The sequence below is a fragment of the Callospermophilus lateralis genome, chromosome 6 (assembly GCF_048772815.1).
Source record: "Callospermophilus lateralis isolate mCalLat2 chromosome 6, mCalLat2.hap1, whole genome shotgun sequence".
NCBI lineage: Eukaryota > Metazoa > Chordata > Mammalia > Rodentia > Sciuridae > Callospermophilus > Callospermophilus lateralis.
This window is the reverse complement of record NC_135310.1, coordinates 118,337,459-118,364,557: the sequence shown is the minus strand read 5'-3', so window position 1 is coordinate 118,364,557 and position 27,099 is coordinate 118,337,459. Positions and strand designations below refer to the sequence as shown.

Genomic DNA, 27,099 nt, shown 5'->3' with positions numbered 1-27,099 from the left:
TAGTGGCTTCCATATTGAATAGTACAGATAAGAAACTTCATTAAGGGCTGGGGTTGTGGCTCGGTGGTAGCGAGCTTGCCTTGCACACATGAGTCTCTGGGTTCAATCCTCAGCACCATGTAAAAATAAATAAAAAATAAAGATTTTTTAAAAGAAACAAATCATATTCATTATTACAGAAAACACTGTTGGGAAGTGCTGGGGATAGGAGGGCTGAGGCAAAAATACTAATTGGAGATTGGTATTAAATTTTTTAAAATAAGCATTTGTAATTCCCTCAGCAACAATCTTTTGCCTGTAACCACCTAAGTTTTTTGGGGGAGTGAACTGGAAATTTAGAAAAGGCATAAGCAAAGAGCTTTCATTACCTTTAGTACCCCTCAATAACTCTGTCTAGTGGCTGGAAATGGATAATTGTTCAAGGTGACAATCAAGCCACTGAACACGGGATAGATGAATATTGGATGATTTCTTTAAGGAGATGCGGTGAGTGTAATATCAGCGGATGTGGGAGAGAGAGACTTGATGAGATGGGGCTGTTGGAGAAAGTTTCACAGGGGGCCACAGATGCATAAACAGGATTTGATGGGAAGAGAAGGGGCAAGGGGGTGGGGGATTGGGGAACAAAGTGAACAAAAGCAGTGAGACCTGGAAGGACGAGGAGAGCCTGGGCTTAAGGCCTGAGGAGATGGACGCGGTAGTCGGTGAAGCGCGGGCAGCGGGCCAGTTCAGGGGCTTTTGACAACAGACAGGCGATTGTGAAAGGACCCGTCTCTTGTCATTGCCATTCCACACGGCGTTTCAAAGGACAGTACCTGAGCGATAAGCCCCCAGGGGCGATGGTCGTTCATTCATTGCACAAATATTGAGCGCCCGCGACGTGCCTGCTCAGCTTGTGACCGACTCAGCCCTGTCCCTGGGACCCGCGCCGCGGTCTCGTCCTCACAACCTGCAGCCCTCAGCTCCCTGGCTTCTCCAGGCAGCCGTTCACCTGATGCCCCGGCGGGGGCGGAGTGCAGACGCTGGGATCTCCCAGGGCTCCGGCCGGGCTGGCGGCGCGGACGCCGGCCGTTCCCGAGCCGTTGCCCCCGAACCCGCAGGCGTTCCGGACGGGCGGGGGACAAGAGTGGGGCGAGAAAGAGGAGCATGGCAGCTGGTGGAGAGAGGGGCATTTGGTTGCTCTCCCCATAGCAGGCCGCGGGAGCCCCTCGGAACCCTCTCTGGCTTGGACCTAGTTCTTTCTAGAAATAGCTAAGAGAACATTATAAGGTACCATACCTTCACCCACTATTATAAACTTATGCCTACATTAAGTTTGTTAACATTGAACATTGTAAATGCTGCACGTTAACATTTTAACAAGCTTAACAGGAAAAGGTTTATAGTAGCGGGTGTAGGTATAGGGTTATAATACCTCGCCTATTCATATCTATATCTATATCTGTCTGTCTGACACTAGGGATTGAACCCAGGAGTGCTTTATCACTAAGCCACCACCCCCGGGCCTTTTTTATGTTTTTTATTTTTATTTTTATTTTATTTTGAGACAGGGTCTGGCTAAGTTGCTTAGGGTCTCTCTAAATTGCTGAGGCTGACCTTGAAATTGCGATCCTCCTGCCTCAGCTTCCCCAGCTGCTGGAATTACAAGCATGAGCCACCATGCCGGGCTCACATTTATATTCTTGACAAACGACATTATTAGTTGAAAACGGGGCAGAAATTTCCTTGCAGAAGCTAAAACTAAGGTTTAAGAAAGGCCAACTGGTGTGCCTAAATGTGACACCTCCAGAAGACCAATCCTTCCCCTGTTCTGAGAGATATGAATTAGATCTTTAAAATCCCCTTCATTGGACGGCTATTCAGGGCAGAGTCACTTTCAAACCTTCAGAGCAACTCTATTTTAAAATGCATCTAGGGGCTGGGGATGTGGCTCAAGCGGTAGCGCGCTCGCCTGGCATGCGTGCGGCCCGGGTTCGCACCACATACAAACAAAGATGTTGTGTCCGCCAATAACTAAAAAAAATAAATATTAAACTTCTCTCTCTCTCTCTCTCTCTCTCTCTCTCTCTCTCAAAAAAAAGATGCATCTAAAAGTGTTGGCAGAGATTTTCCTGAATCATAACCACCTGGATGTATATAATAAAAGTGCATATTCTTGATGCCTACTTCTGACATACCCAGTTAAACTTCCGATGGATCCTGGGAATCTGCTTTTAAAAAACAAACTGTGCATGTAAAAGTTTAAGAACTACTAGGAGAGTTTGGATGGAAAACCTTAACTTTGATGAAGGACTAATATTTGCCTTTTGAACGGATTTCGACAGAGTTCCATATAGAAAGCCATATGTCCTTGAACAGACCGCGATGCAATAGCCTTTCTGGACGAAACCTGCATATTTATGCAAGAATTTCTTAGAAATAGCAGGCTCTGCGCACCAGGTGCTCGTCTGCTGGTGACTGACTATTCGCAGTTCAAAGATCTTTTGGCTCTTCCCAACACTGTCATTACTGCTTTCCGCCACGGAGCCAGGGATTTCCCCGCCGACCACGGTGAGGCGCACGCGGCTTATGTTCCCGGGTCCGCCTTTGGAGCCCCGAAGAACAGTTCCAGGGAGTTCCTGCCTCTGGTCACCAGCTGTTGCTCTCTTATCGCGAGAATTGCTCCTCCTAGTCTTTCCTCCGAGGAAACCCCTCCCATTGGCAGGTTCCATATTGGGTAAAATCTCGGCTCGCGGAGAGTCCCGGGATCTGTTCTCGCGAGAATACGGCGAGAGGCTCCAGTTCGCTGGCTCGGGAACTGCGACCACTGGAGCCTGAGCGGCCGCTGCAGCTGGAGCGGGTGACCAGTCGCGCAACTCGCCGTCGGCCTAGTCCGGGAGCTGGTGCAGCGAGACTGCAACAGGCGCAGCTTTGAGCCTCAGAGCGTGCTCCTGCCCTTAGTTGGGCTTGCCTGGGTATCTGAGGCGCATCCAGCCGCTGCAGCTGACAGGGGCCGCGCGCGGGCGCGCGGGAGTCTGCGGGGTCTCGAGCCACACCTGCGCGGGCGGCCAGCGCCGGGTCCCCGCCCGCTCGGGCGGGCAACAAGGGCCGGGGAGAGGGTGCGGGTGCAGGCGGGGGCCCAGCAGGGCCACCTCCTCACCCCGCGGCCGCCGCTGGAAAATGTCTCAAGAGAGGCCCACGTTCTATCGGCAGGAGCTGAACAAGACAATCTGGGAGGTGCCTGAGCGTTATCAGAACCTGTCCCCGGTGGGCTCCGGTGCCTATGGCTCCGTGTGGTGAGTGTCGCTGGGCTTGGGGCCGAGGAGAACCGGGTGGTCTCTCATGCCCGAGGTCCAGGCCTGTCCCCATGGCTCAGCGATGCGCCAAGCGGCAGGAATTTTCCTGGGGGGAGGGCATTGCTGCTCCTGGAACCTGTCTGTCCTGCACCCCTCACTCTGCACACGCAGGTAGGGGGTTAGCCGCGTGTGCAGGACGCAGGTCCCCTGTGGCCGGTGGTGGTGCTGTGGAACTCGGCCCTGGCTCACACCCTGTGCATTCTCTTCTGGGGGGGGGGGCGGTTGCAACTCCCAGGGCTGGCACCCGGGGAAGGCCTATTCTCCTTTGGGGTTCTCCTGCCAGGGTTGAGCTGAAGGACCCTGTCCCGGGGTGTGCCCACCTGGGGCGTCAGAGCCTGTCCCCGGAGCAGACGGACCTAGCAGCTGCCTGGAGACTCCAAAGAGCAAAGCCTGACCCGGGGACTGCGGTCATTTGAACAAAACTGGCGAGGAAAGGCTCTCTGGGCTTTTCTGTAAGCCTCTGTCGAAATCCCGTTTTGAGTAGTGTCGTTTTTGAATTCGCACTTGCATTAGCAGCGACCCATAGAGCTTAAAATACCGACTTTATCTCGCTGAGCGCTGTGCCAGCTTGAGTGGTGTGTTTCCGATTCAGTTGAAAGCGTATTTCCTTTTCGTGGAGGGGGTGGAAGTGCCTGCAAGAACACTGCAGCTTGAGAAATCGGCAGCCTCTGATTAGTCACATACCACTGCTCATTTAAGTATTGTCTGACAAAACAATTTTCTCATGTGGAGCAGGAGAGATTCAGATCCGTTGGGCGCCCTCAAGATCAAAAAGTTGTTAACAGTGCAGGGAGGTATTGTAAATATTTTTTAATTGAGATAATCTCTGTGAATACTGTGTTTTTAATGTCCCTTAGAGAGTTTGCAGGGAACTTTTATCTACACCTACAGCCTGAGGTATACGATGGTTTTCATGAGGATCTGGAACATATAGCAAAGGACGAGAGATTTTCCAGCTTTAATTTACACCATGAGTGTGTTTTCAATTAAATCCATACTATAAAATTTCCTGACTTAAAATATTTTACGAACTTCTCTCCAACTTCTAAGGCTTTATACACTGTATTTTAGATTTACTATAATTTGAAAGCTCCCGATCTGAAATTAAGTATCAAATTTAATTTTCTCTATGTTTAGTAATAAGTTAGTAATTAGCCTTTTTTATGTCTTAGTAATACATATGCATGTATTATTTGAAAAGGAGCCTGTGAAATGTTTTTTTTTTTTTTTTTTGTTTTGGAATAAATTCCAGGCTCTGGATGTGTTAATCTTTGATTCTGTGTTTCTCAAAGTCACATCAAGAATTTCCTGTTTGGTAGAATCTTCTGGGTAATTGAGATTGTGCAATTGTGTTCAGCAACAGATCATATTGCACTTTCAAGTTCAAGCTGCTTAAATTATGTTGCAGATGGCACTAGGCTTGACATTTCTCACTTGTTTGCACAACATGACAGTTTACATTTTAAAGGATTTTGCAGCATTTTGCTTTCATATATTTATTTGATGTTGCTAATTTTCAAAGGTGTATTTGGGTGTTCCTCCTTTAATATTTAATAACTCCTTAGTGCCCCTCCATTTTTTTTCTTGAATTGATACATTAATTCTTACAGTATCAGGTTTTTGTTTCCAATGATGTTTGAACTTTAATGGAGGGATACAGCCAAGTAACTCAACTGTGGAGAGTTCAGATGAATTTTAATAGAATTCTTTGCAGGGTTTCCTACTATTAGTGTGAGTTGTTCTGCACTGGAATAATAGATGGTACGGATTCACAGTAAAATGCCATTAAGATGAACTCCTTCAGTATGTCTTTAATACTATCTTTTTATGTGGGTACAGAAGCCAGCAGCATCTGACAAATTGAAAGTACTTTTGTTAAATGGAGTTTTAATAATAGATGTTTACATGTTCACTTTGTATAGAATTCTCAAAGATATTTGGTGAAAATCTGTTCTCCATCTGCACTGTTCCTTTCCTCAGAGACAACCACTATTACGTTTCTTGTGTGTCTTTCTAGGGAGGCAGAGTTTTTTGTTGTTGTTGTTGTTGTTTATTTGTTTGCTTCTTGTTGCTCTAGTAGTAGTATTTCTAACAAAGAGATTTAAGATGTAACCAATAATATTTTCTCATTGGAGGAAAAGACAATTGAAATTATATATGGCAATTGATTGTAAACAGTCTAAACTGATTAGAAATACCATACATAATTTAGATTTACAAGCGTCTCTCAGAGTACTGTGGCTATTTGAATTTTTTCTGTCACTTTGCAACTTTTCAGACATGATTGGAAACACATTTTTTGAAACTTCTTTTTCAATCCAATTTGGAGTTTGTGTTGATTTTCTCTTTCCTCATCCTTTGAGAGCAGATATTTGAACATACAGAATAAATAAATAAATAAGTCAAATTGAATCCAAATAATCTATGGAATTTGGATCTGTACCTGATAAAAAAGTTTAGGCAGTCAAGTTGGTGATACTGATTTAGATGATATAGGAGTTATAATTGCAGTGACACATTTTGTGTGTGTGTGTGTGTGTGTGTGAGAGAGAGACTTGTTGAACTGGACCTAAGGTCCAGAATCTCTGAATTTTATTTTAAGGAATGCAACATCATTGAAATATGTGTCAATTTCTCAAGTTTATTGCTCTGAAGTATAGTGAAATTTGATATATAACTTTAATATATTAAAAAATTTAAGCCTCTTTTAATTTAATTTGTACCAAATATATAGTGAAAAGAAATAAGCAGCAGCTTGTGTGACAACCAACTATGATTCAAAGATCAAGGAGTTGACCAGAAAATTGAGACTTGATAGGGTTTTGTAAATATCTTTCTAAAAGGTAAAGGGAACTAAACTAAGTCTTGCAGTTTTAAGGAACTTTGTACATTGTCTGTGAGGGGAAATGATGCAAAACTGTTTAAGGATACATAGTTGCAAAGCATTGATTTTGTGGTTTTGGGACAGAAGGGGAGAGAATCTTTGTGGTGAGTTTAAGGAAATATAAACAGGAACTTAAGTGCCTTTCCTCTGGGGTATGGTTTTTCCGTACCCTTGCTGTTGATGAAAGATGCGGCTCTGGTAACCATAAAATAGGTGAGAATTGGAAATTACTCTTGAATCATATTGTGCCATTTATTCAGCAGTATTTATTGAATACCAACTGTAAGCCAAATAGTGCACTAGTGCACTGGATTCTTGAGAAAGACTGAACAACACAGAACAAGAGAGTCCATTTCTTCATGCAATTTGTAGCCTACTGGGTTTAATGACTACGTTCTTTGGGTTGCTTATTATGTTCTAGGTGTTGTGCTGGGTATTTTGTATTTATCATCAGCATATAAAGTGAATAATAAAACTTGTAGTAAGAGGATGGCAAAATTTGCTAAGAAATCAAACTCCTCAAGTGCTTTGTGGAATAAGATTCTTCCAATAAATATAATAAAAATAACTGAATGTTATTTATTATTTTTAGTGAATTTTATAAGCCATTTTACTTAACCATGTAAAGTTACACAACAAAATTTACCACACTTTAGAACAATAAAATTCAGAATAAATAAAATAAAACTATATCATTATTAGGTATGCAGAGATGACTCCTGATCAGTGAGAAGGGTTTGCCCTTCACTTTCCTAGTGGTGATAATAAATCCAACGGATCTTTCTTCCATTTACTTTTCTTTGTAAGCAAAAGCAAAGTAGTCGGCTGAATATTACTGATCCAAATCAACAAAAAACATTTAAGTATAATTAATGACAAATATTTGTATTATTGTTACAGAAAAACTTTCAAGAAGTTCAGTCAAGTTGGCTATATAATCATTTTATTCATTGAATCAATTTTTCCACTGGCTCCATTTAAAATAAAGAGTATCCTGGACTGGCTTTTCAATTCTGCCAGTTTAATTTTTTTTAATAACTTTATTGTATTTATTTATTTATTTATGTAGTTCTGAGTATCAAACCCAGTGCCTCACACATGCTAGGCAAGCACTGTACCACTGAGCTACAACACCAGCCCCCAGTTTAATTTTTTGATATTATGGTGTGCTGTGCTTTTGATTTCCTTTTAGCTCAGCTTTGGAGATGATCTGTGTTGACTCTGCCTTTCACCGGCAACTGTGCAGATGGTGCTGAGCCCTTGGAGCTCAGGATTCAAAGGTAGAATTCATTTGGCACTCTCACTTTAATATTAACTGACATTTTTATGGGCTTTTGCAGTTTATAAAGTGTTTTCTTTCAAAGCATTATCAATCAGTCCTCCCTAGTTCCATGAAGTCCAGTGTGTGTGTGTGTGTGTATTGGTACTACGGATTGAACCTAGGACCTTGCACATGCTACGTACTCACTGTACCAACGAGCTACACTGGCAGCCTCAATGTATTATTGACTCAGTTTTATAAATAAGGAGCCAGATTCATTCTTTTTTTTTTTTTTAAGAGAGAGAATTTTAATATTTATTTTTTAGTTTTCGGCAGACACAACATCTTTGTTTGTATGTGGTGCTGAGGATTGAACCCAGGCAGCATGCATGCCAGGCGAGATTGCTACCCCTTGAGCCACCTCCCCAGCCCCAGATTCATTCTTTAAAGGAATGGCATACTTGTTAGTGCTTTTTTGGCTTTGGGCCTGGGTTTTCTGCACTTTAGTGGTCTCCTTTCCTGTAGCTGTGGACTGCTGAGGTTGTGTGGTGTCACCTCCTTTTGTGCAGTTTGCCTCCTCTCATGAAGAGAAGGCTTGCTGAGTCACTTGCAATAGAGCTGTGACTGTAGGAAACCAGTCCCACCAGTGTCATGTCCAGCTAATTTGAGGGTAATTAATTAATGTGAAAGTCATGTCTCTTCCTCAGAATTGATAAACCAAAAATGAACTCATTGTTCAGATTAAATTTTTTTCTGAATGAAGTTTTAGATCATGCAAATAGTTAATTCTGAATTTATGAATCTTCTTTGTGTGCACTTATATAAAGTTGGGACTGACTGACTATGTTTGGGTTTTACAAGTATACGATATAAAAAGATATAACCATGCCTCTTTAGACCTTTAAAAATACATCAGACTTTTATTCTTTACTGTGAAATTTGGGATAAAGCTGATTTGTTCTTATCTAAGAGGTTTAATTATTGTAGTGCTAAAAAAAAAATCTCACTATAAAGTAGATTTCTCTAACTTGGAACCTAGGTTGGTGTTTTTTTGTTTTTTTTTTCCTCCCCCAGTACTGGGGATTGAACCCAGGGCTTTGCACATAGTAGGGAAGTGCTCTACCACTGAATCCCCAGCCCCCAAAGTATTTCTTCTCATGGTTGCCATACTTCTAAGTCATGCATGTGATTTTTAAGGACAAAAACAAAAATCTCTTTAAACTTGAAAAAAAATAAGAGAAGCTTTCAGTATTAGAAGTAGTTGTCTTTCATGATGCTTCTACAAATCAAATGTATATGTTAAGGATTAACCAGTTTTCCAGTGTTCAATCCTTGTAAGAATTTATTCTAGAGAATATGAATACTTCACAAATAGGTCCTGGATTCTGGGCAGGCTTGGTTCCCAGGCTCCTTGGTGGAGAGACAAGATAGAGGTGAGTGACAAGTCTAGGATGACCCCTAATTTCTGGTGTTAGGAAAATGGACACATTTTAGTGCTTGTTTCAGAACTTTGCAGTATTACAGGGTACAGGATTGTCGGGGGCGGGGGAAAAGGAAGGAAGATGGGTTCATATTGTCTCCCTGAGGAAGTGACTCGGCAGTATAGTTACCCTGAGTACCTAGCATGTACAGGTTGCTCTTTAGGTGTTGGACATGGAATATGAACAAAACACACCCAGATTTCTACCCTTAAGAAACTAAAGATGATAGTGGAAGTAGATAGTAAACAAATAAAATTTATAATATGTCAGATGATGAGAGCTGCTGAGAAGATAAAGCATTGAAAGAAGATAGTGCTGGAGTGACAGTAATGTACTTTTTTTTTTTTTTTTTTTTTTTTTTTTTTTTGGTGGGAGGAAGGTACCAGGAATTGAACTTGGGGGCACTCAACCACTGAGCCACATCCCCAGCCCTATGTTGTATTTTATTTAGAGACAGGGTCTCACTGAGCTGCTCAGCACCTCACCGCTGCTGAGCCTTGTTTTGAACTCGTGATCCTCCTGAGAAGCCTCTGGGATTACAGGCATGAGCAATCCTCCTGGTTTGTACTTTTAAGTAGGTTGGATGGGGTATGCCTCTTTGATGGGGTGACAGTTGAGCAAAGACCCCTATATAGAAAACTTCAATCACTGGAGTGAGTTGGGGAAGTAAGAACTTTCCATGCGGAGGCTTTAACAAATGCAAAGCCCCTGAGGCAAAGATCCTGTGTTCCAGGAATAGCTAGAGATCAGTGTGGCTAGGGCTGAATGGGCAGTGGTGGTGGTGGTGGTGGGGGGGGGGGAGGGGCGGGCCAGGATCTTATTTGCCTTCTTAGAGGGGAAACCATGGAGAGTTATGACCAGAGGAGAGAGATGATGTAATTTGTGTTTTAGTAGAGCACTCCATTCTGAGGCTCCTATATTTTCGTGTCTATTTCTTACCCATTACAGGTGGTATTTGTGGTTTAGGATAGAATGAGGGGGGGCGGAGATTAATTGATGCAAAGCCCTGATCTATGCCCACAATTCTTCAACACTCTAAAGAGTGCCTGAGACCATATTTTTGCCAGGCTCTAGAAATTCAGAGTACTCTATTCCAGCTCTCTAAATAACATGGGGTTACTTTACTTTTCCAGATATCTGTTGCCAAAAGGAAAGGAGCAAAGAGATTAGCTCTAGAGTTCAGCTGAAAAAGGAAGATTAGCCTGCTGGCCGGTTGAGTGTTTTCTAACTCCTTGGGCACCTAGGTTTTTTCTTATTACTTGGTCAAATTTTAAAAGTAATTTTTACCTTCCTTAAACATTTAAGCACTTCAGATCTCATTTATTTTGTCTTATTTGGCTCTGTGTCTGCTTTCCCTTTCTCTACCTTTCCCTCACTATAATAATTTTAGTAGAGATTGGATTATCTTGAATATGAGGCCCAAAGGACTTTTCTGTTAACTTGAAAAGATGAATTAGATTGAAAGACTATAGATATGTGACCTTATAAAAGCCATTACTATTTATTGTCTTCCTTGCCTTTCTTTCATCAGGCCTACCCCTCCCCCCCTTACTACTCTATCATCTGGTTGCAGAAACTAAGTTTTCCTGCAAACACAGATTCCTATGGCAACCTAACAAAAAGGTAATAGAACAAATGTTTATTTTGTCTGGATCTGCTGTTTGACTGACTGTAGACCCTGAACACGTTGACTCCTTTTTCTTTAAATGATGCCGTTACACATTTCCTTGCTTTCTTCAAAAACCTCCTCCTCCTAGGCCTTGGTGGTATTATCGTTGTGCCTGTGACATGAATGAAGGTGTGCATTTGTGTCTTATTGTTAGTCTACTCCAAAATATGCATTGATTGTGTTACCAAGATTGTGATCCAGAGTTTAAACATCACATAATACATATCCATACAAAAAAGAGTCAGGTGTCCCTCCTCCTCCTTTTTCCCCATAAATTCATTTATTTAGTATTGCCAATGTTAGGCTTATACTAGGTATTATGTTTGTAAAGATTAAAAAACCAGGAAGGGTCCCAGATTGCTTTGGAAGTTCTTGTAGCTTTCCTTTCCTGCACTCTTTCAGCTTAAGTTGTCTCAAATCTACTTTGCTTTTTAAATTCTTCTATGACTTTTCAAATGTAGTGACTTACTGGTCACTTTTTTGTATTTAGGACACCTTATGCAAGGATATGTGTTGTCTGTCTGGGTCAGAGATACCTTTCCATCTGGTGATTCAGATCTAGAAAGTGATGATATCAGCATGAACTCTGGAGAGATCAGAACTACTACTTCTTCTTTCTTTCTTTCTTTCTTTTCTGTACAGGGTTTAGGGAGGCTTAGAAGAAGAAAGGGACTGTGAGGGTAAAGGTCCTCTGGATCCTTAACCCATCTCTATTCTTCCTCTTGGGGAAATATCCCTGCTATGACAAGTCTTCTTGCTTACAAATCCTGTACCCATAATCATGCCCTCATTCTTAGCTTGGGTGACGTGTCTAGCTTATTATGTAAGTGTGTATTGAACTCATCTTTCTTGTATTTCCTCATCCCTATAATAGATCTAACTTGGTTCCCAGAAATGATTGCTTTATTCTTCATAGCCTCAACAGCTGCTTCTCTTTTCCCCCTGTTAAATCCTTCACTTAGGGTTCAGCTAGCTTGAAACTTCTTGACCTTAGGCTTGTGAATAAATAGTTTTTATTTATGTTTTCTTCTCCAGGCTACCCGAGGAAGTGAAAATCTTAGTTATTATCCTCATACAGTCCTCATTCAGGACTCCTCAGTGTTAATTGTATCGAATTGGAGCAGAATATTGATGTTAGCTGATATTGATCTCAGTTATCTTACAGTATTTTATATTGATATACTTCTTCTTTCATCCCCTTATTTGATATTACAGTTTGGCTTGCCTCATTTTGATTCTTAATTCAGTGTTTTAAGGATGTTATGCTTTGAATTATCTATTTTGAAATTAGCAGTCTCAGTATTATATGATAGTGATGCTAGAGAAAAAGAGGAAAATTAGCAGATTAAGAGAACAAACAGAAAGTACTCAGGGCATCAATTAAGTTGTGTTTTGCATTCCAAAATATAGAGAAACAGGATTGCTCCATGTTGTGTTCATTTTGGGTGGGGTGATACTTTGTTGTGGGGTCTGCCTGGTGTATTCTATGTTAGTTTTGCTCCTACTTACAAAATACCAATAGCAATTGCCAGTAATGACACCCAAAAAATGTCTTGTGGGCAGTGCCACGTATAGGGAGAGGGAGGCACAGGGATGAAAATCACCCTTAATTCAAAACTACTTATATAACCATGTATATCTAGATTAATGGCCCTGAGTAAAAACTAGATAGTATAACTCGAATCTTCTGCCTGTAAAAAAATAGAAATGCTCTACTTGTTGCTTTATAAATCAGGACCTCTATAAACATGATTTTCATTATTTCCAGGAGAATAATGGCATTCCTAAGGGGCAAGAACCTAGAAACAACACAGTGAGCTTAATAGATGGGAGAACTTGCATATTGTGTTTGACAGGGGCCCGGCATATCACCTTGTAGCTGAGAAACAACCAGGGATAGTTGGGGGAAAGCTGACTTTTTTGTGAAAAAATTTTTTTTCATGACCTACTTTAGGGTTTTTAAATGTGTCTGGAAAAGAAAACTGTTGGTGGGTTATATTTAGCCCCACTGTCTCTTCTGGCATTTTTCTGTATCTTTTCTCAGTTATCTTGCAATATCTAGCTTTTGAAAACTCCTGGAAATATAATGCTATTTAGAAAACCACAAAGGAGCTGCAGTTAAACTAAAGAACAAGAAGTAGTATTACACATTCATTAAATAAATCTAGATCTTTGAAAGTTCTTGCTAAGCTTTGCTTAGTTTTTAAAAATTAGACAATGACAGAACTGGGGTTGTGGCTCAGCGGTAGAGCGCTCGCCTAGCATATGTGAGGCCCTGGGTTCGTTCCTCAGCACCATATATAAATAAATAAAATAAAGGTATTGTGTCCAACTACAACTAAAAAATAAATATTTAAAAAAAAATAGACAACAACAGTGAATTTTTTTAGTAATCTGTGGATCGCAGGTAGCAGAAACTGAGGAGAATCAGCTCTGTTCTTGTGTCATTTGGCACATTATATTCTGATACCTTATAAGACATATTGTGATGTTCCTGAATGATCTATGGCAGTGCTTTAGTGACTTTGAGCTTGTAAGACAGTTACTGATTTTAGTGTCATACTATGTAATTTTTAATTAAAAAAATTATGTTTTAAATATTTTTTAATAACTCCTTATTCTGATTTTTCCTTATTTCTCTAATAATTTTTTTTCATCTTTTGGTCAGTGTGTTTGTGTGTGCATGTGTTTTGTTGGGGATCAAACCCCAGGCCTCATGTGCTAGACAAGCACTTACCACTAAGCTATGTCTCCAGCCCTAAGGGTCTTTTTTTTTTTTTTTTTTTTAATTATCTGATTCTGTTTCAGCAGTTCATTTGTGTAGTGTACTTCCAAATTGGTATATCTTGATCTTGAGTATGTCTTACCATGTGGATTCCAAATACATTGATATGTAATGTTTCATGTTTTCCCTTTTCTACATACATTAGTGTGCTCTTGAAAGATATAGTATGAGAAAATAGAGCACTAACTTCCCTTGAAATGGATTCATGTGTATAATATTCATGTATGTACCTGTATGGTTCAATTTTAGATAAATGCAAAGCTGACATTTGAAGGAATCTTACTGTTAGCATTCATGAATGATAATGGTCATGAAAATTTCAATCAGGGAATCAGCCAATTGCTTGAAGATTTCTATTACTATGTATTAAGGCAACATAATTTTGAAAGTTTGAAGCATGTTTATATACATTTATGTTTATATTTTAGATTTATTGTAGTGAAGGAAATTTGTTTATCATATATTAGTGTTCCATGCCCACCAGTGTATAGAAGAAATAGACATGAAATATTAATGAACTGTATATATGAGAAGATGTGTATACAGAAGTGAGGCATTGTTGATTATAATAGTTCAAAAAGTTTCATGGAGGAGGAAAGATTTGAAGATATTTTTGAAGTATGGGTGGTGTTTGGGAAGAGAACATTTTTAGACAACAGGAAAAAACATAAACTAAGTGAAAATACATGAAAAGTACTGTCCTATCAGTGTGAACATCTCAGATAAGGTGAACTCAGTTGTGGTTCTCATTCTGATTGTACTTCAGAATTATTTGTGGAACTTTTATCCATACCTCCAGAAATTAAGATTTCAGTTCCTTGAGTTGTGAATTGGCAAGAAAAAAGTGGGATTTTTTTAAAGGTTTTTTTTTTTTTTTTTTTGGTAGTTGTAGATGGACAGAATGCTTTTATTTTATTTTATTTTATTTGTGTGCCAGGGATTGAACTCAGGGGCATTTGACCACTGAGCCACACCCCCAGCCCTGTTTTTGGTATTTAGAGACAGGACCTCACTGAGTTACTTAGTACCTCACTTTTGCTGAGGCTGGCTTTGAACTCAAGATCCTCCTGCATCAGCCTTCCGAGCTGCTGAGATTACAGGTATGCATTACTGTGCCTGGCTTATTTATTTTTATGTAGTGCTAAGGATTGAATCCAGTAGTGCCTCATACATGCTAGGCAAGTACAGCCCCAGCCCCAAGTAAAAAATGTTTTAAACTGGGCGTGGTGGCTTATACCTATAATACCGGGGGGCTTGGGAGACTATAGCAGGAGGATTGTGATTTCAAAGCCAGCCTCAGCAACTTAGTGAGGGGTCCTAAGCAATTTAGCAAGACCCTGTCTCTAAATTAAAAAAAAAAAAAGAATACACACACACACACATATACACACACACATATTTGTGTGTCTGGGTATGTATGTATATATATATATATATATATATATGTGGCCGGGGGGATGGCTCAGTGATTAAATGCCCCAGGACTCAATCCCTGGTAACAAACAAACAAACTCCTACTAATAAAATCAGTCTGGCTAAAACATACCATACAAAAAGGATTGGATGAAGCAAATATGTTACTTTGAAAAAGTTTTTAGCAATTTGTTTATGTAGACCTCTGTTCATTCTGACTCCCCGGATTTCTCAGCGCCTTCAGGTAAAGAATTCTCCTTTTTTGTATGTATTTATTTCTGTGTGTGTGTTATACCAGTCACTGCACCAGATTCTGAGGATAAAAAGATAAAACATAGTTTCTGGTCTCCCTCATAGCTTAAATTGGGAAACAAATATATAAAGGAATAATTGTTTTGAGTTCAATGTCTATAAGTATTGATTACAATACGTTACTGATTGTAGCACTTAGGTCCTATCTAAGAATTGTTGAATAAATGTGCATTTCAATTTGAAGGAACTACACCATTTATCCATAGATTGACAACAAATGACCAAGGATTGGGACTCTTCGATTGTTTTAATAATCTGCCTGTTTTACCATTATTTTGAAGGTAGACCCAACGTCTAATTTGAGGGTAAGAGATCTCAAAATGTATTTTGAGAATTCACTATGTGAAAACCCCAGGCCAAAAATTGCAGATATAGCATTGACCATGAGATTATTTTATAATAGTATGTTCATTCTGACTTGGAGTAAGTATTTCAAACTTCCTGACTTTTATGGTTTATAAAGCACTTTCACATAGTTATCTTACTTGAGCTTCAAAACAGCATTGTGAGATAGGCAAGAAACAGGTTTGTAGAAGCTTTGGCTGAGACCACCTGCTAGGAAGTGCCAAAAGCAAAACTAGAACTCAAATCTTTAGACTACTGGTTTACTCTTCTGTATATCATACTGTGTATATTTATGTTTAATAGAATTTGCTAAGATCAGATCATCAAAATACTGCAGAGACTATTCACTAGGATGTAAAAGTAGCCTTGTTAGGTAGAATGTCAGTGCCTTTTCTAGTGCAACAAAAGGATTCTGATCTAGTATTCATATAAATGAGATATCTTAGGGGGCTGGGGATAGCTCAGTTGGTAGAGTGCTTGCCTAGCATGCACAAGGCCCTAGGTTCAACCCCCAGCACCACAAAAAAAAAAAAAAGAGAGAGAGAGAGAGAGGGAGAGATACCTTGGAAATATCTAAGTATAGGTGCTCTTTGAGTTACATTAGGCCTATGTTCTGATAAACCCATCATATGCTGAAAATAACGTTATATTAAAAATGCATATGATACATATAACCTTTACCCAAAATCATCGCTTAGAAACATAGTACACTGTGGAGTGTGGGTTGTTTACCCTCATGAGCTGCTTGGCAAACTGAGAGCTGTGGCTAGTTGTTGCTGCTCACAGCTTAACACTTGCCAGGAAAAGATAAAAATTTAAAATTCAAAGTATAGTTTCTACTGAATGCTCATAGTTTTTGTGTCATTGTACAGCCAAGCCATTGTAAGTTGGGGACCATCTGTATTTTGATAAAAGAGTTAAGATGCTAAGTGTAATTGAGTTAAAATATGACCACAGAGCTAGGAATGTAGCTCAGTGATTGAACACTGGCCTAGCATACAGGAAGCCTTGGGTTCAATCCCCAGAACCATACACACATACGGTAAATAAATAAATAAATAAAATATGACCACAAATTGTCTCTTCCTTTGAGAGGTGGAGCTTAATTCCCCTCCCCTCCCCTTCAGTGAGGATTATACTTAGTGACTCATTTTTTTAATATATAGAATGTGGCAAAAATGATAGAGTATGTCTTTGGAGGGTGGGTTATAAAAGACTTTGTCTCCTGACTTGAGATTTCTCTGAGATTACTTGCTGTAGAGCAGAGTTTCTCAATGGTGACTTTGATGGGCATTTGGGTCAGATAAGTCTTTGTTGGGGCAGCTATCCTATCTGCTATTGGATGTTTAACAGCCTTCCTGGATACTACCTGCTAGATGCCAGTAGCACTTCCTCTAAACCCCCCTTGTGACAGTCAAAAATGTCTTAGACCTTGGCAGATATCCCTTGGGGGACAAAAATGGCCCTCTGTTGAGGAACCACTGCTTTAGGGGAAGTCAGCTGCCGTGTTGGAAAAACATTGAAGCACCCTATGGAGAGGCTTTTTGTAGCTATGAGAGTGAGCCATTCTGAAGGTGGATCCTCCAGAGTGTCAGCTCTTCAGATGACTTGCTGTGGCCATGATCTTGACTGCAGCCTCATGAGAGACAATATACAGAACCACCCACCTAAACTGCTCCTGAATTCCTGACCCACAAAAAGTGTGAGATAATTAAATCTTGCTTAAGCCACCAGGTTTTGGGGTAATTTGTTATCTAGCAATAGATAACTAATATACTAAGTGTTATTATAAAATGTACATGTAATATAAAATGGAGAGTTACCGGCTGAGAAATTGCAAACTGTTAAGACACACCAGTGCCTGCTACTTATATATAGTCATGTGCATAGCATGTATTTGTAGAGTGGATAGGAAGCCCAAAAACATTATTACTATAAAAGCCTTTAAATTGTAGCAGCAAGGCAGTACTAAATAATTACAGTGTAACATATGATTAGTCTATTTACCATTTCAAATTTCTTGAAAGGAGTTAAAATTATTTGATAACTTCAAAAATATTTGCTATTAAAAATTTCTTTTTTTAAATTTTGTATTCTAATTTGTTATATGATAGCAGAATGCATTACAGTTCGTATTACACATATAGGGCACAATTTTTCATATCTCTGGTTGTATACAAAGTATATTCACACCATTCGTATCTTCGTACATGTACTTGGGGTAATGATGTCCATCTCATTCCATCGTCTTTTCTACCTCCATCCCCCCTCCTTTCCCCTCCCACCTCTTTGCCCTCTCTAGAGTTCATCTAATCCTCCCATGTTCTCCCTTCCTACCCCATTATGAATCAGCCTCCTTTTATTAGAGAAAATATTTGGCATTTAGTTTTTTGGGATTGGCTAACTTTAGTTAGCATTATATTCTCAACTCCATCCATTTACCTACAAATGCCATGATTCATTCTCTTTTATTGCTGAGTAATATTCCATTGTGTATATATACCACATTTTCATCTACTGAAGGGCATCTATGTTGGTTCCACAGTTTAGCTATTGTGAATTGTGCTGCTATAAACATTGATGTGGCTGTGTCCCCGTCGTATGTTGTTTTTAAGTCCTTTGGGTATAGACTCAGGAGAGGAATAGCTGGGTCAAATGGTGGTTTCATTCCCAGTTTTCCAGGGAATCTCCATACTTCTTTCCATATTGGCTGCACCAATTTGCAGTCCCACCAGCAATGTAGGAGTGTACCTTTTCCCCCACATCCTCACCAACACTTATTGTTGTTTGTATTCTTAATAGCTGCCATTTCTGACTAGAGTGAGATGAAATCTTAGAGTAGTTTTGACTTGTATTTCTCTAATTGCTAGAGATGATGAACATTTTTTCATATATTTGTTGATTGATAGTATATCCTCTTCTGAGAAGTGTCTGTTCAGTTCCTTGGCCCATTTATTAATTAGGTTATTTTTAATTTTTTTTTTTTTTTTGGTGTTTAGCTTTTTGACTTCTTTATATACCCTAGAGATGAGCACTCTATCTGATGTGTGAGTGGTAAAAATTTGATCCCAAGATGTAGACTCTTTATTTACCTCACTGATTATTTCTTTTGCTGAGAAAAAGCTTTTTATCTTTAAAGTTTAAATCCATCCCATTTATTAATTCTTGATTTTAATTCTTGCACTATAGGAGTCTTATTAAGGAAGTCAGGGCCTAATCTGACATGGTGGAGATTTGGTCCTACTTTTTCTTCTATTAGACTCATGGTCTCTGGTTTAATTCCTAGGTTCTTGATTCACTTTGAGTTGGGTTTTGTGCATGAGAATACATTTCATTTTTGTTGCATATGGATTTCCAGTTTTCCCAGCACTATTTGTCGAAGGGTTATCTTCAATGTATGTTTTTGGCACCTTGTCTAATATAAGATAACAATTATGGGGGGTTAGTCTCTGTCCTCTATTCTGTACTGTTGGTCTACCAGTCTATTTTGGTGCCAATACCATGCTGTTTAGTGTATAGTTTAAGATCTGGTATAGTGATGCCACCTGCGTTGCTCTTCCTGCTAAGGATTGCTTTAGCTATTCTGGGTCTCTTATTTTTCCAGATGAGTTTCATGATTGCTTTTTCTATTTCTATGAGGAATGTCATTGGGATTTTGATTGGAATTACATTAAATCCGTGTAGTGCTTTTGGTAGTATGGGCATTTTGACAATATTAATTCTGCCTATCCAAGAACAAGGGAGATCTTTCCATCTTCTAAGGTCTTCTTTAATTTCTTTCTTTAGTGTTCTGTAGTTTTCGTTGTAGAGGTTTTTCATCTCTTTTGTTAGGTTCATTCCCAAGGGTTTTTTTGTTTGTTTGTTTTTTATTTTTTAGGCTATCGTAAATGGGGTAGTTTTCCTCCTTTCCCTTTTGGAGGATTTGTTGCTGATATACAGAAATGCCTTTGATTTACGGGTGTTATTGAAAATTTCAAACACACAAAATTAGAGATTTATCCATAGTGATAAACTAAGGCTTTAGAAAATAATCTCAAAAGAAAAACAATCATATGTAATATTTTTGCAATCATTATGGGATAACTATTGCTATTGATGAAGAAATATGTCATTTTACATGGCAATCAAAGAAATATTTACTAAATTGATACCACTATAGCTTTTAAAGCTCCAGTGAAGAAGAATTTTTAAAAATCATTGTATTTTCAAATGGAACATGTACTAATACAGATTAATTACATTTTTTGGTCAGGTTTTAAGAGTTTTTGATTGCATATTTAAGTGAATTTCTACATTACTTTGATGTTAGTTTTTATCAGCCCTTGTAAAAATTAAAGTAGTTGTTAAAATATTTTTGTTTCACTATCTTAGAAGCTTTTGCAGCAGAAATTGTAATGAATAAGGAATGGCAAATTTCTAATATGTATTGCCATTCCCCGAATCCTAGGTCCACAGCTAATGCCCCTAATAAATTTTATCACAAATATTATTTTCTATCTGAATGAAATTTTCATGAAAATACTTAATTTTCATACAAGTGTTTTGAACTATAATTTCTATAAATAGAAATCAATTGCTGTTTTTTCCATTCTGGACTAACTATCTATTGATGAGGTTTATTGTATGTCCCTTACAGAGGTTTTAAGCCTCTTTGAGAGGAAATTTTAGAAAGTGAGAAGCTAGTTACTTATAACAATTGTATTAATAACATTTTCTTGTCAATGTGAAAGTTCTATTTTAAGAAACTAAATTCCATTTAAGAATGGAACTATATATAAAACTATATAAAATGAAAATAGTCAAAATTTTAGATGTTAAAACAAGATACTGAGAGTTAGTGAAAATATGTTAGAATATCTTACTACTCTGAACAATATGTTTTTTGAAGGTTTCAAAATCAAAACTTTAGTTCCTGTTTGTGCATAAATTTGCCTCAATTCATAGTATTATTTCTGGAATGGAAGGGACAGAGCATCCATTGCAGAACTACAGTGATATTTGCACATTAATCTAAATTTAAAAGGTGGAAAAATTAGGTTCTGTGAAATTTGTGAACAAAAATATTTCCAGTATGGTAATTTTTGAAATTTGTAACCAGTATAATAGGAAAAGAGAAAGTTTCAACTAGTCTGAACTACTTAGTTACTTCTGAGTAACTAAGGCAAGTTTTGAAGGCTATTGTCAGTTAACCTGAATTTGACTGGAAAAAAGCCTGGGTTCATATGATCTGAAGAAAAGATGTCATGTCTTTGCAAATTATTTCTTCCCACTTATATATTTTAATGAAGTTAATGAGACTTTGCTAATTCAGTGTAACTAGATTTTAATATATTTAAATATTTCTAGTAATTTCCAAAGGTAACATTGTATTTATTAACTATATTGCACATTTGTTTTTGCTTATTAACATGATTAGGGAATTAGAGAATCATCTATGCCCATTTAAAGAAACTTTAGGCTGGGGATGTGGCTCAGTGGTAGAATGATTGCTTGGCATATATGAGGCATATATATGATCTATAGTACCCCCACTCACACACACACAAAAGAAAAAGAGGAGGAGGAGGTGGAGGGAAGAAGAAATGGTGAAATCAATTATGATTCCCACAAATTATCAAGACTTGCTAGATGATTCTTCATTCTATTGGAAAATCCAGTTTGTATTTTGAGGAAAATCTTGGTGTAGTCATTTGTATCCTTATACTTTTTGTGGACACAGGTACTAAGGCAGCACTCACCTTTCTTATTTTTATTTTTGAACTGGAGATTTAACCTAGGGGTGCTTTACCATTGAGTTATATCCCCAGTTCTTTATTTTTATTTTATTTATTTTTGGTACTGGAGATTGAACCCAGGGGGGCTTAACCACTGAGCTACACCCCCAGACCTTTTTAATATTTTATTTAGAGACAGGGTCTTGCTAAGTTGCTTAGGGCCTTGCTAGTTTGCTGAGGCTATCCTTGTGCTTGCCACCTTCCTGTCTTCATCCTTCCAGTCTCTGGGATTACTGACATCTGCCCCCACATCTGGCCTAGCACTTTACCTTTCTTAAGAAGTTATTTCCACTCAGCCAACTCTTGAAGCATATTGATCTGTCTTTACCCTATAACAGAAAATCTGCAAGCCAAGTGCCTCATGAAACATAAATATACAAATTCCCCATTTCTTTACCTGTAAAAGTGCTCTTAATAGATCTTTGGAGGATTGTCTGAAGAATATAAAGCTTATTATTTTTCTAAACACACTTAAGATTTCTTTTGGATTAGGTCTGTCTGAGCTATGTTGTTCTCCCCTCCCCCTTTTTGCTAATAATGGACTCTATTTTGGCTTTATGACAGCAGTCTGTACTGATGGATGGCTTAAGAAGAGAACCATCTGAAACCCACTATTAAATTTTTGTAAAGATGTTGATTGATGTTGATTAGGACATTTTTACCACATTATACAGTGTCTCCTTCATAAATACACACAGGAGGAACTTTTCTCTGGTTTTATTACAGGAATAATTATGCCTCTCTTCAGTTCTTCTGAGTACCTGGTTTGTTTTTATTATATGGCTCCTGTGACTCAAGTCCTAACTGGTTGTGTTCTCTTTAATCTTGGTCGTAGTGGGCTCAGAGCCAAATATGAGGCCCACCTCTAACGGGCATTTATTTAGAAAGGGCCTCCTGGTATATGCTAACCTCACTGGTACAGACATTATTATCTTATTTATCTCCCTAAGTCACTTCCTGCATCATTAGGCTGCTTTAACTATTGTGTAATACAGTAGAGTATACATAAGTAAATTTAGAAGTTAAAATGAAATTGTATTAGAATATATTAAGAATTCAGTGAGGTTTTTTTTTTTTTTTTTTCTCTCTCCCAGTGGTAGGTCTGGGGAGGGTATAAATGAATAGCAAAACAAACATTCAGTTTTATTTAATGAATATTATTGTATGCTAGGCACTGAATTGTAGTCAGCAATTAGCTGAGTGACATTGACATCCTGATATTATAATAATCCTCTTTAATGAATTTTATATTTCTTGTAGGTTTTTAAAACCATTTGAGTGATTTTATAAAATATGAGATAATTTTATAACTTTGGAATACTTTGTATAAATTTACAAAGGAGGGAGAATTTGTTAAACAATGTATCCTTAATTTTAGTTTGGAGAACCTGATTATAATAAAGATGATTCCATTTTATGATACTGTTGATACTGTTCATAAAAATAGGTTTTACTTGTAGCACTAGTTTTCAAAATGTGATTAAGAAGAGACTTCCTAACTGGTAATACCAGTAAGTGAATCATTAAGGTAAAACCAATAGCCTCATCCCCTGGCATTAGGTTGGTGTCCTGGAAAAGAGTGTATGTTGAAATTAGATACAGATATCAAAACCATCTGCACACTAGTTATATGGCCTTAATTGATTTATTAATTTTTCTGACCATGGTTTCATTTTGGAAAATAAATATAATCACATTATCAAGTTACGAGGATTAAACAATCACCAAAGAATATATGGCATAATCAGCTATTCAGTAAATTTGAGTTTTTTCCTCTTGGAGCATTCAATTGGTTTATGAGTTTTAAAATATGAACTTATGCTTTTGTTAGTTACAATTTGAAGTTTAGAACAAAATATGTAATTTTCCTTCTACAGATACTGCTTTTATTAGTGGTAGAAACAGCAAGCTAGGAAGAACATTGAAATGCTTAATGAGTTGGGGGCGGGGGTAGATCATGTATTCCTTGCTTTAGCAGCGTTTTCTATAGGTATTACTAGCTAATAAGTAGAGAGCAGTTTCTCTGAACAATTCCTGCTATCTCTTGCAAGTATCATGTTTTTAAAAGTGGGGAGTGTGTGTCCTCTGAAGTAAAAATTAGTATGTTTTAGGGTGATACAATTATGGGAGAAGCAGTGTACATATGAAGATATCCATTGTAGTAGTATTTACATTGTGTGTGTGTGTGTGTGTGTGTGTGTGTGTGTGTGTTTGAAGGGAATGGCTGTAATGCCTATGAACTCCTGAGCCCCATCCCCAGCCTTTTATTTTTTGAGCCAGGGTCTTCCTAAGTTGCTTAGGGCCTCTCCAAGTTACTGAGGTTGTCTTTGAACCTATGATCCGCCTGCCTCAGCTTCCTGAGCAGCTGGAATTACAGGTCCCTGCATCCAGCATAAATGACAGATTTGAAAATTGTTTAGTAAAATGAAAAATGCTTATAGGATACAACTTTATATACTGTGATTTTAACCCTGAATGTGTCATTTGAAGGAAACATAATTGTTAATAGTGGTTTCATTAAACTTAGAGTGCTTTTTTAAGTGACAAAACAACACAGATGATTTAAGTTTCTAACTTTACTACTAACCTTATTAAAAGATGTAAATTCAGTCTGGTGCAATGACACATGCCAGTAATTTGAGCCACTCGGGAGGCTGAGGCAGGAGGATTGGAAGTTCAAAGTCAGCCTTAGCAAGTTAATGAGACCCTGGATTAAAATAAAATATTAAAAAATGGCTGGGGATGTGGCTCAGTGGTAAGCGACCCTGGGTTCAATTCCTGGTACCAAAAAAAGAAAAGATGTAAGTTCACATGTTTTTAAAAAATAGAAATATGTAAAATGCAAATCTATGAAAATGAGTATAAATTTCTTTTTCCCACATGATCACTCTTCTGAAACTTGTTCTTTTTCTCATCATAATATAGCATGTACATGTAAGCATATGGAGATTCTTGATTGCTGCAGTGTGGGATATGAGAATGTACTGTTTGATTTGTGTTAACTATTCCTCATTGGATGTTCAGATAGTTTCTGGTTTTGTTATTGTGAACAGGCTGCAGTGGACATTTATTTATTTTGAACTCAACTTTTTTGAATCCAACTTACATGTTTTTGCATATAAACTTTAAAGTCCAATTTTTATATTTTTTGAGTCCAACTTTATGGAAAGTGGCCAACTCTTTATAATGATACTATTTTCTTGGGCACTTTGCTTCATGTGTATTTTATCATTTCAGATGGTAATGTTTCTTTTTTATCCATAAAAAATCACTTGAGAAGGCAGTTCAGGAGGTATTTATAAAGTGATATTTTTGTATTTGTGAAATGACACATTGACACAAGGAACAGCAGAACATGAGTCACTGAAAACTTACCCAAGATAAAGAAATGTATATAGAATATATAGAGTGAAAATTCTTTCTTAGAAAGTATTTTTCATTAGTACTACCCTGAGTTCAATATAAGATCATAGGAAAAATCTTTCCCTTGTGAAGTATAATTAATTATAATGGAAAGCATTTTTGAAAAGAAGCAGAGTTCATGTATTAGAATATATTTAGAGTAGACTGAACTGTTGGCAAAGTTGAACCTACTTGTCCATCATGCTGTAGTGATTAAGAGGTCACACTTGCAGCATACCACCTGGATTTGAATCCTAGCTCTGAAGTTTTCTATTTATGCCTTGGGCACATTATTTAACCTCTTTGAGCCTCAGGTTGCTCCTTTGAAAAGTGGGAATTATCATCATGTCTTTTCTTAAGGTTGTTGTGATAAGGATGTTCATGTATGTTTCTGTTTTAAAAAAGCACCTAGTAATAATGAGCCCTCAATAAATGTTAGTTTTTAACATTAATACCAATTTCTTGATGGATATTATTGAATTTATAAAAATTGAGGACTAAATGATGAAACTGAAGTTTTCCTTTTGTATTTTGAAATAGCTACATTATAAAATACTCTATGTACTGTGTTTTTGTTAAGCATCTCTCAAGAATGTACCACGCACCAAGCATTGTGCTAAGTCCTATGTACTGTAATGAGTGGAACAAATATACTTCCTGCCCTCAAGGTGCTTAGGATGAGTGGGAAAGACATTAATAATGTCTGATATTTGAGCTTTACCATGGATCAGGCTCTTTGCTAAACCAAGTTATATTAAGTTGTAAACTAAGAAGAAGCAGAGTTCATATATTTTATCACCTTTAATCTTAATCTAACAGATAACCATGCTGATTAAATGTAAACGTTATCCTCATTTCATATATAAGGCTAAAAGAATTTAATTAACTTTTTAAAGATTGCATAGCTATAAGTGTTAGAACAAGAATTACAATGCAGATAATTTGTTTTTATCTGTTTTATTTATATTTTATTGAATTTGAATTAAAAAAAAATTGTATTAATTGTTGATGGACCTTTATTTTACTTATTTATTTACATGAGGTGCTGAGAATCAAACCCAGTGCATCACACATGCTAGGCAAGTGCTCTACCAATGAGCCACAACCCCAGCCCAAAACACAGATAATTTTAATCCCCAAACCCAAGTCCTTGCTGAACCACTTTGCTGGATGGTTAATAAATGTATAATAATAATTTGTGACTACTGTTGTCTGTAGGGTACTGATTAATCTTGGTCTCTTTTACTGAGTAGATAATAGGAGTTAAATAGAGATAAAAAATATGTACTTTATTCCTGGTAATGCTAGCATGGAGAATGGCTTGGACAGGTAATTCAGGTGAGCTTTTTGTTTCTTCTCCAAATTGAACTTATATTCTCACTGACGAGCCGACAGCTAGCAACTGCTAGCATTCCTTGTTCCCCAGCCACAGAGAGGAGAAGGCGCTCAGCCTGTAGGAGGCAGGCAAACCCTGAGGTGGGGAGTTGAAGAAGCTGAGTCACATGGGAGCCATGATCATTTCCCTGCTTTGAAGCCAATTTAGAGAACTGAGTTTAGAGAAGAGTAAACATTTGTGTGGTACTTCTGAGAGGAAGAAGTTATTATCATATGGGTTAGTAGAAGCAAGGGGAGGAGAAGAGAAAGTCCCCATCCTTTCTGTTGGATAAGGATGAAGTCAGTGAAGCTGTTTAGGCAGACAGTAACTGACTGGGTCCTCACAGATACATCTCTTGGGGGTGGCTAAGGCAATACTTGAAAGATAAGGATGTAGACATGGGGTGGCATGGGGGCAGGGGTGAAGAGAATCTTGGGAACCAGGAACAGCCTGTCTGAATAGTTTCAGGAACTGAAAGGAACCAGCATGTTCAGAACAGTGATAGGCCTGGCGAGGGGGTAAAGAAGAAGTAACTCAGAATGATAAGAAATTTGCATTTTATTCTGTATGCCAAGGAAATTCCCTGAGGGGTTTGAAGCAGATGAATGATCTGTATTTTTAAAATATTGTATGGAATGCAGAATATATTAGAAGGGGGCAAAACAGGAAGCAGGGGGTCTACTATCAGAAGACAGACTAATGAGGATGACATGGCTAACATGATGGTGGCAAAATGAAGAAAAGTTGAATTTGAGATGTATTTTGGAGGGAGATACCCACAAGACTTGCTGATATATTTAGATGGGGGCCAGGAGCTGAAGGAAAAGGGAAAAAGCAAGGATAACACTCCAGTTTCTGACATTAGCAACTGGATGGACAATCCATTTGTTGAGATAACAGGGAAAGGAATAGTTGTGGGTATTTTGAACTTGCTAAGTTTAAGGTGCTTATGTATCTTTCATAAGAAAATGTATTGCAGACAGTCAATTCTGATAAGAGATTCCAGTAAGAGATGTAGGTTTGGGAGTTTTTAATACATTAAATGGTATTTAATTTGAATTTA

General features: G+C 38.0%; 1 protein-coding gene across 5 annotated transcripts in view; it reads left to right on the top strand.

Moving 5' to 3' along the window:
- Positions 1 to 2,779: 2,779 nt before the first annotated feature.
- Mapk14 (mitogen-activated protein kinase 14) overlaps positions 2,780 to 27,099 on the top strand; it is a 73,643-nt gene continuing 49,323 nt past the window's right edge. For 2 of the 5 annotated variants that reach the window (XM_076858833.2, XM_076858832.2), the window contains exon 1: positions 2,780 to 3,275. In XM_076858833.2, coding sequence (XP_076714948.1) covers positions 3,160 to 3,275 — 116 coding nt within the window. In that variant the 5' untranslated portion in view covers positions 2,780 to 3,159. Of the gene's footprint in view, positions 3,276 to 3,769; positions 3,788 to 4,112; positions 4,130 to 7,483; positions 7,500 to 27,099 lie in introns of those variants that run through there. The other 3 variants (XM_077109664.1, XM_077109663.1, XM_077109665.1) reach the window with 3 other exon arrangements.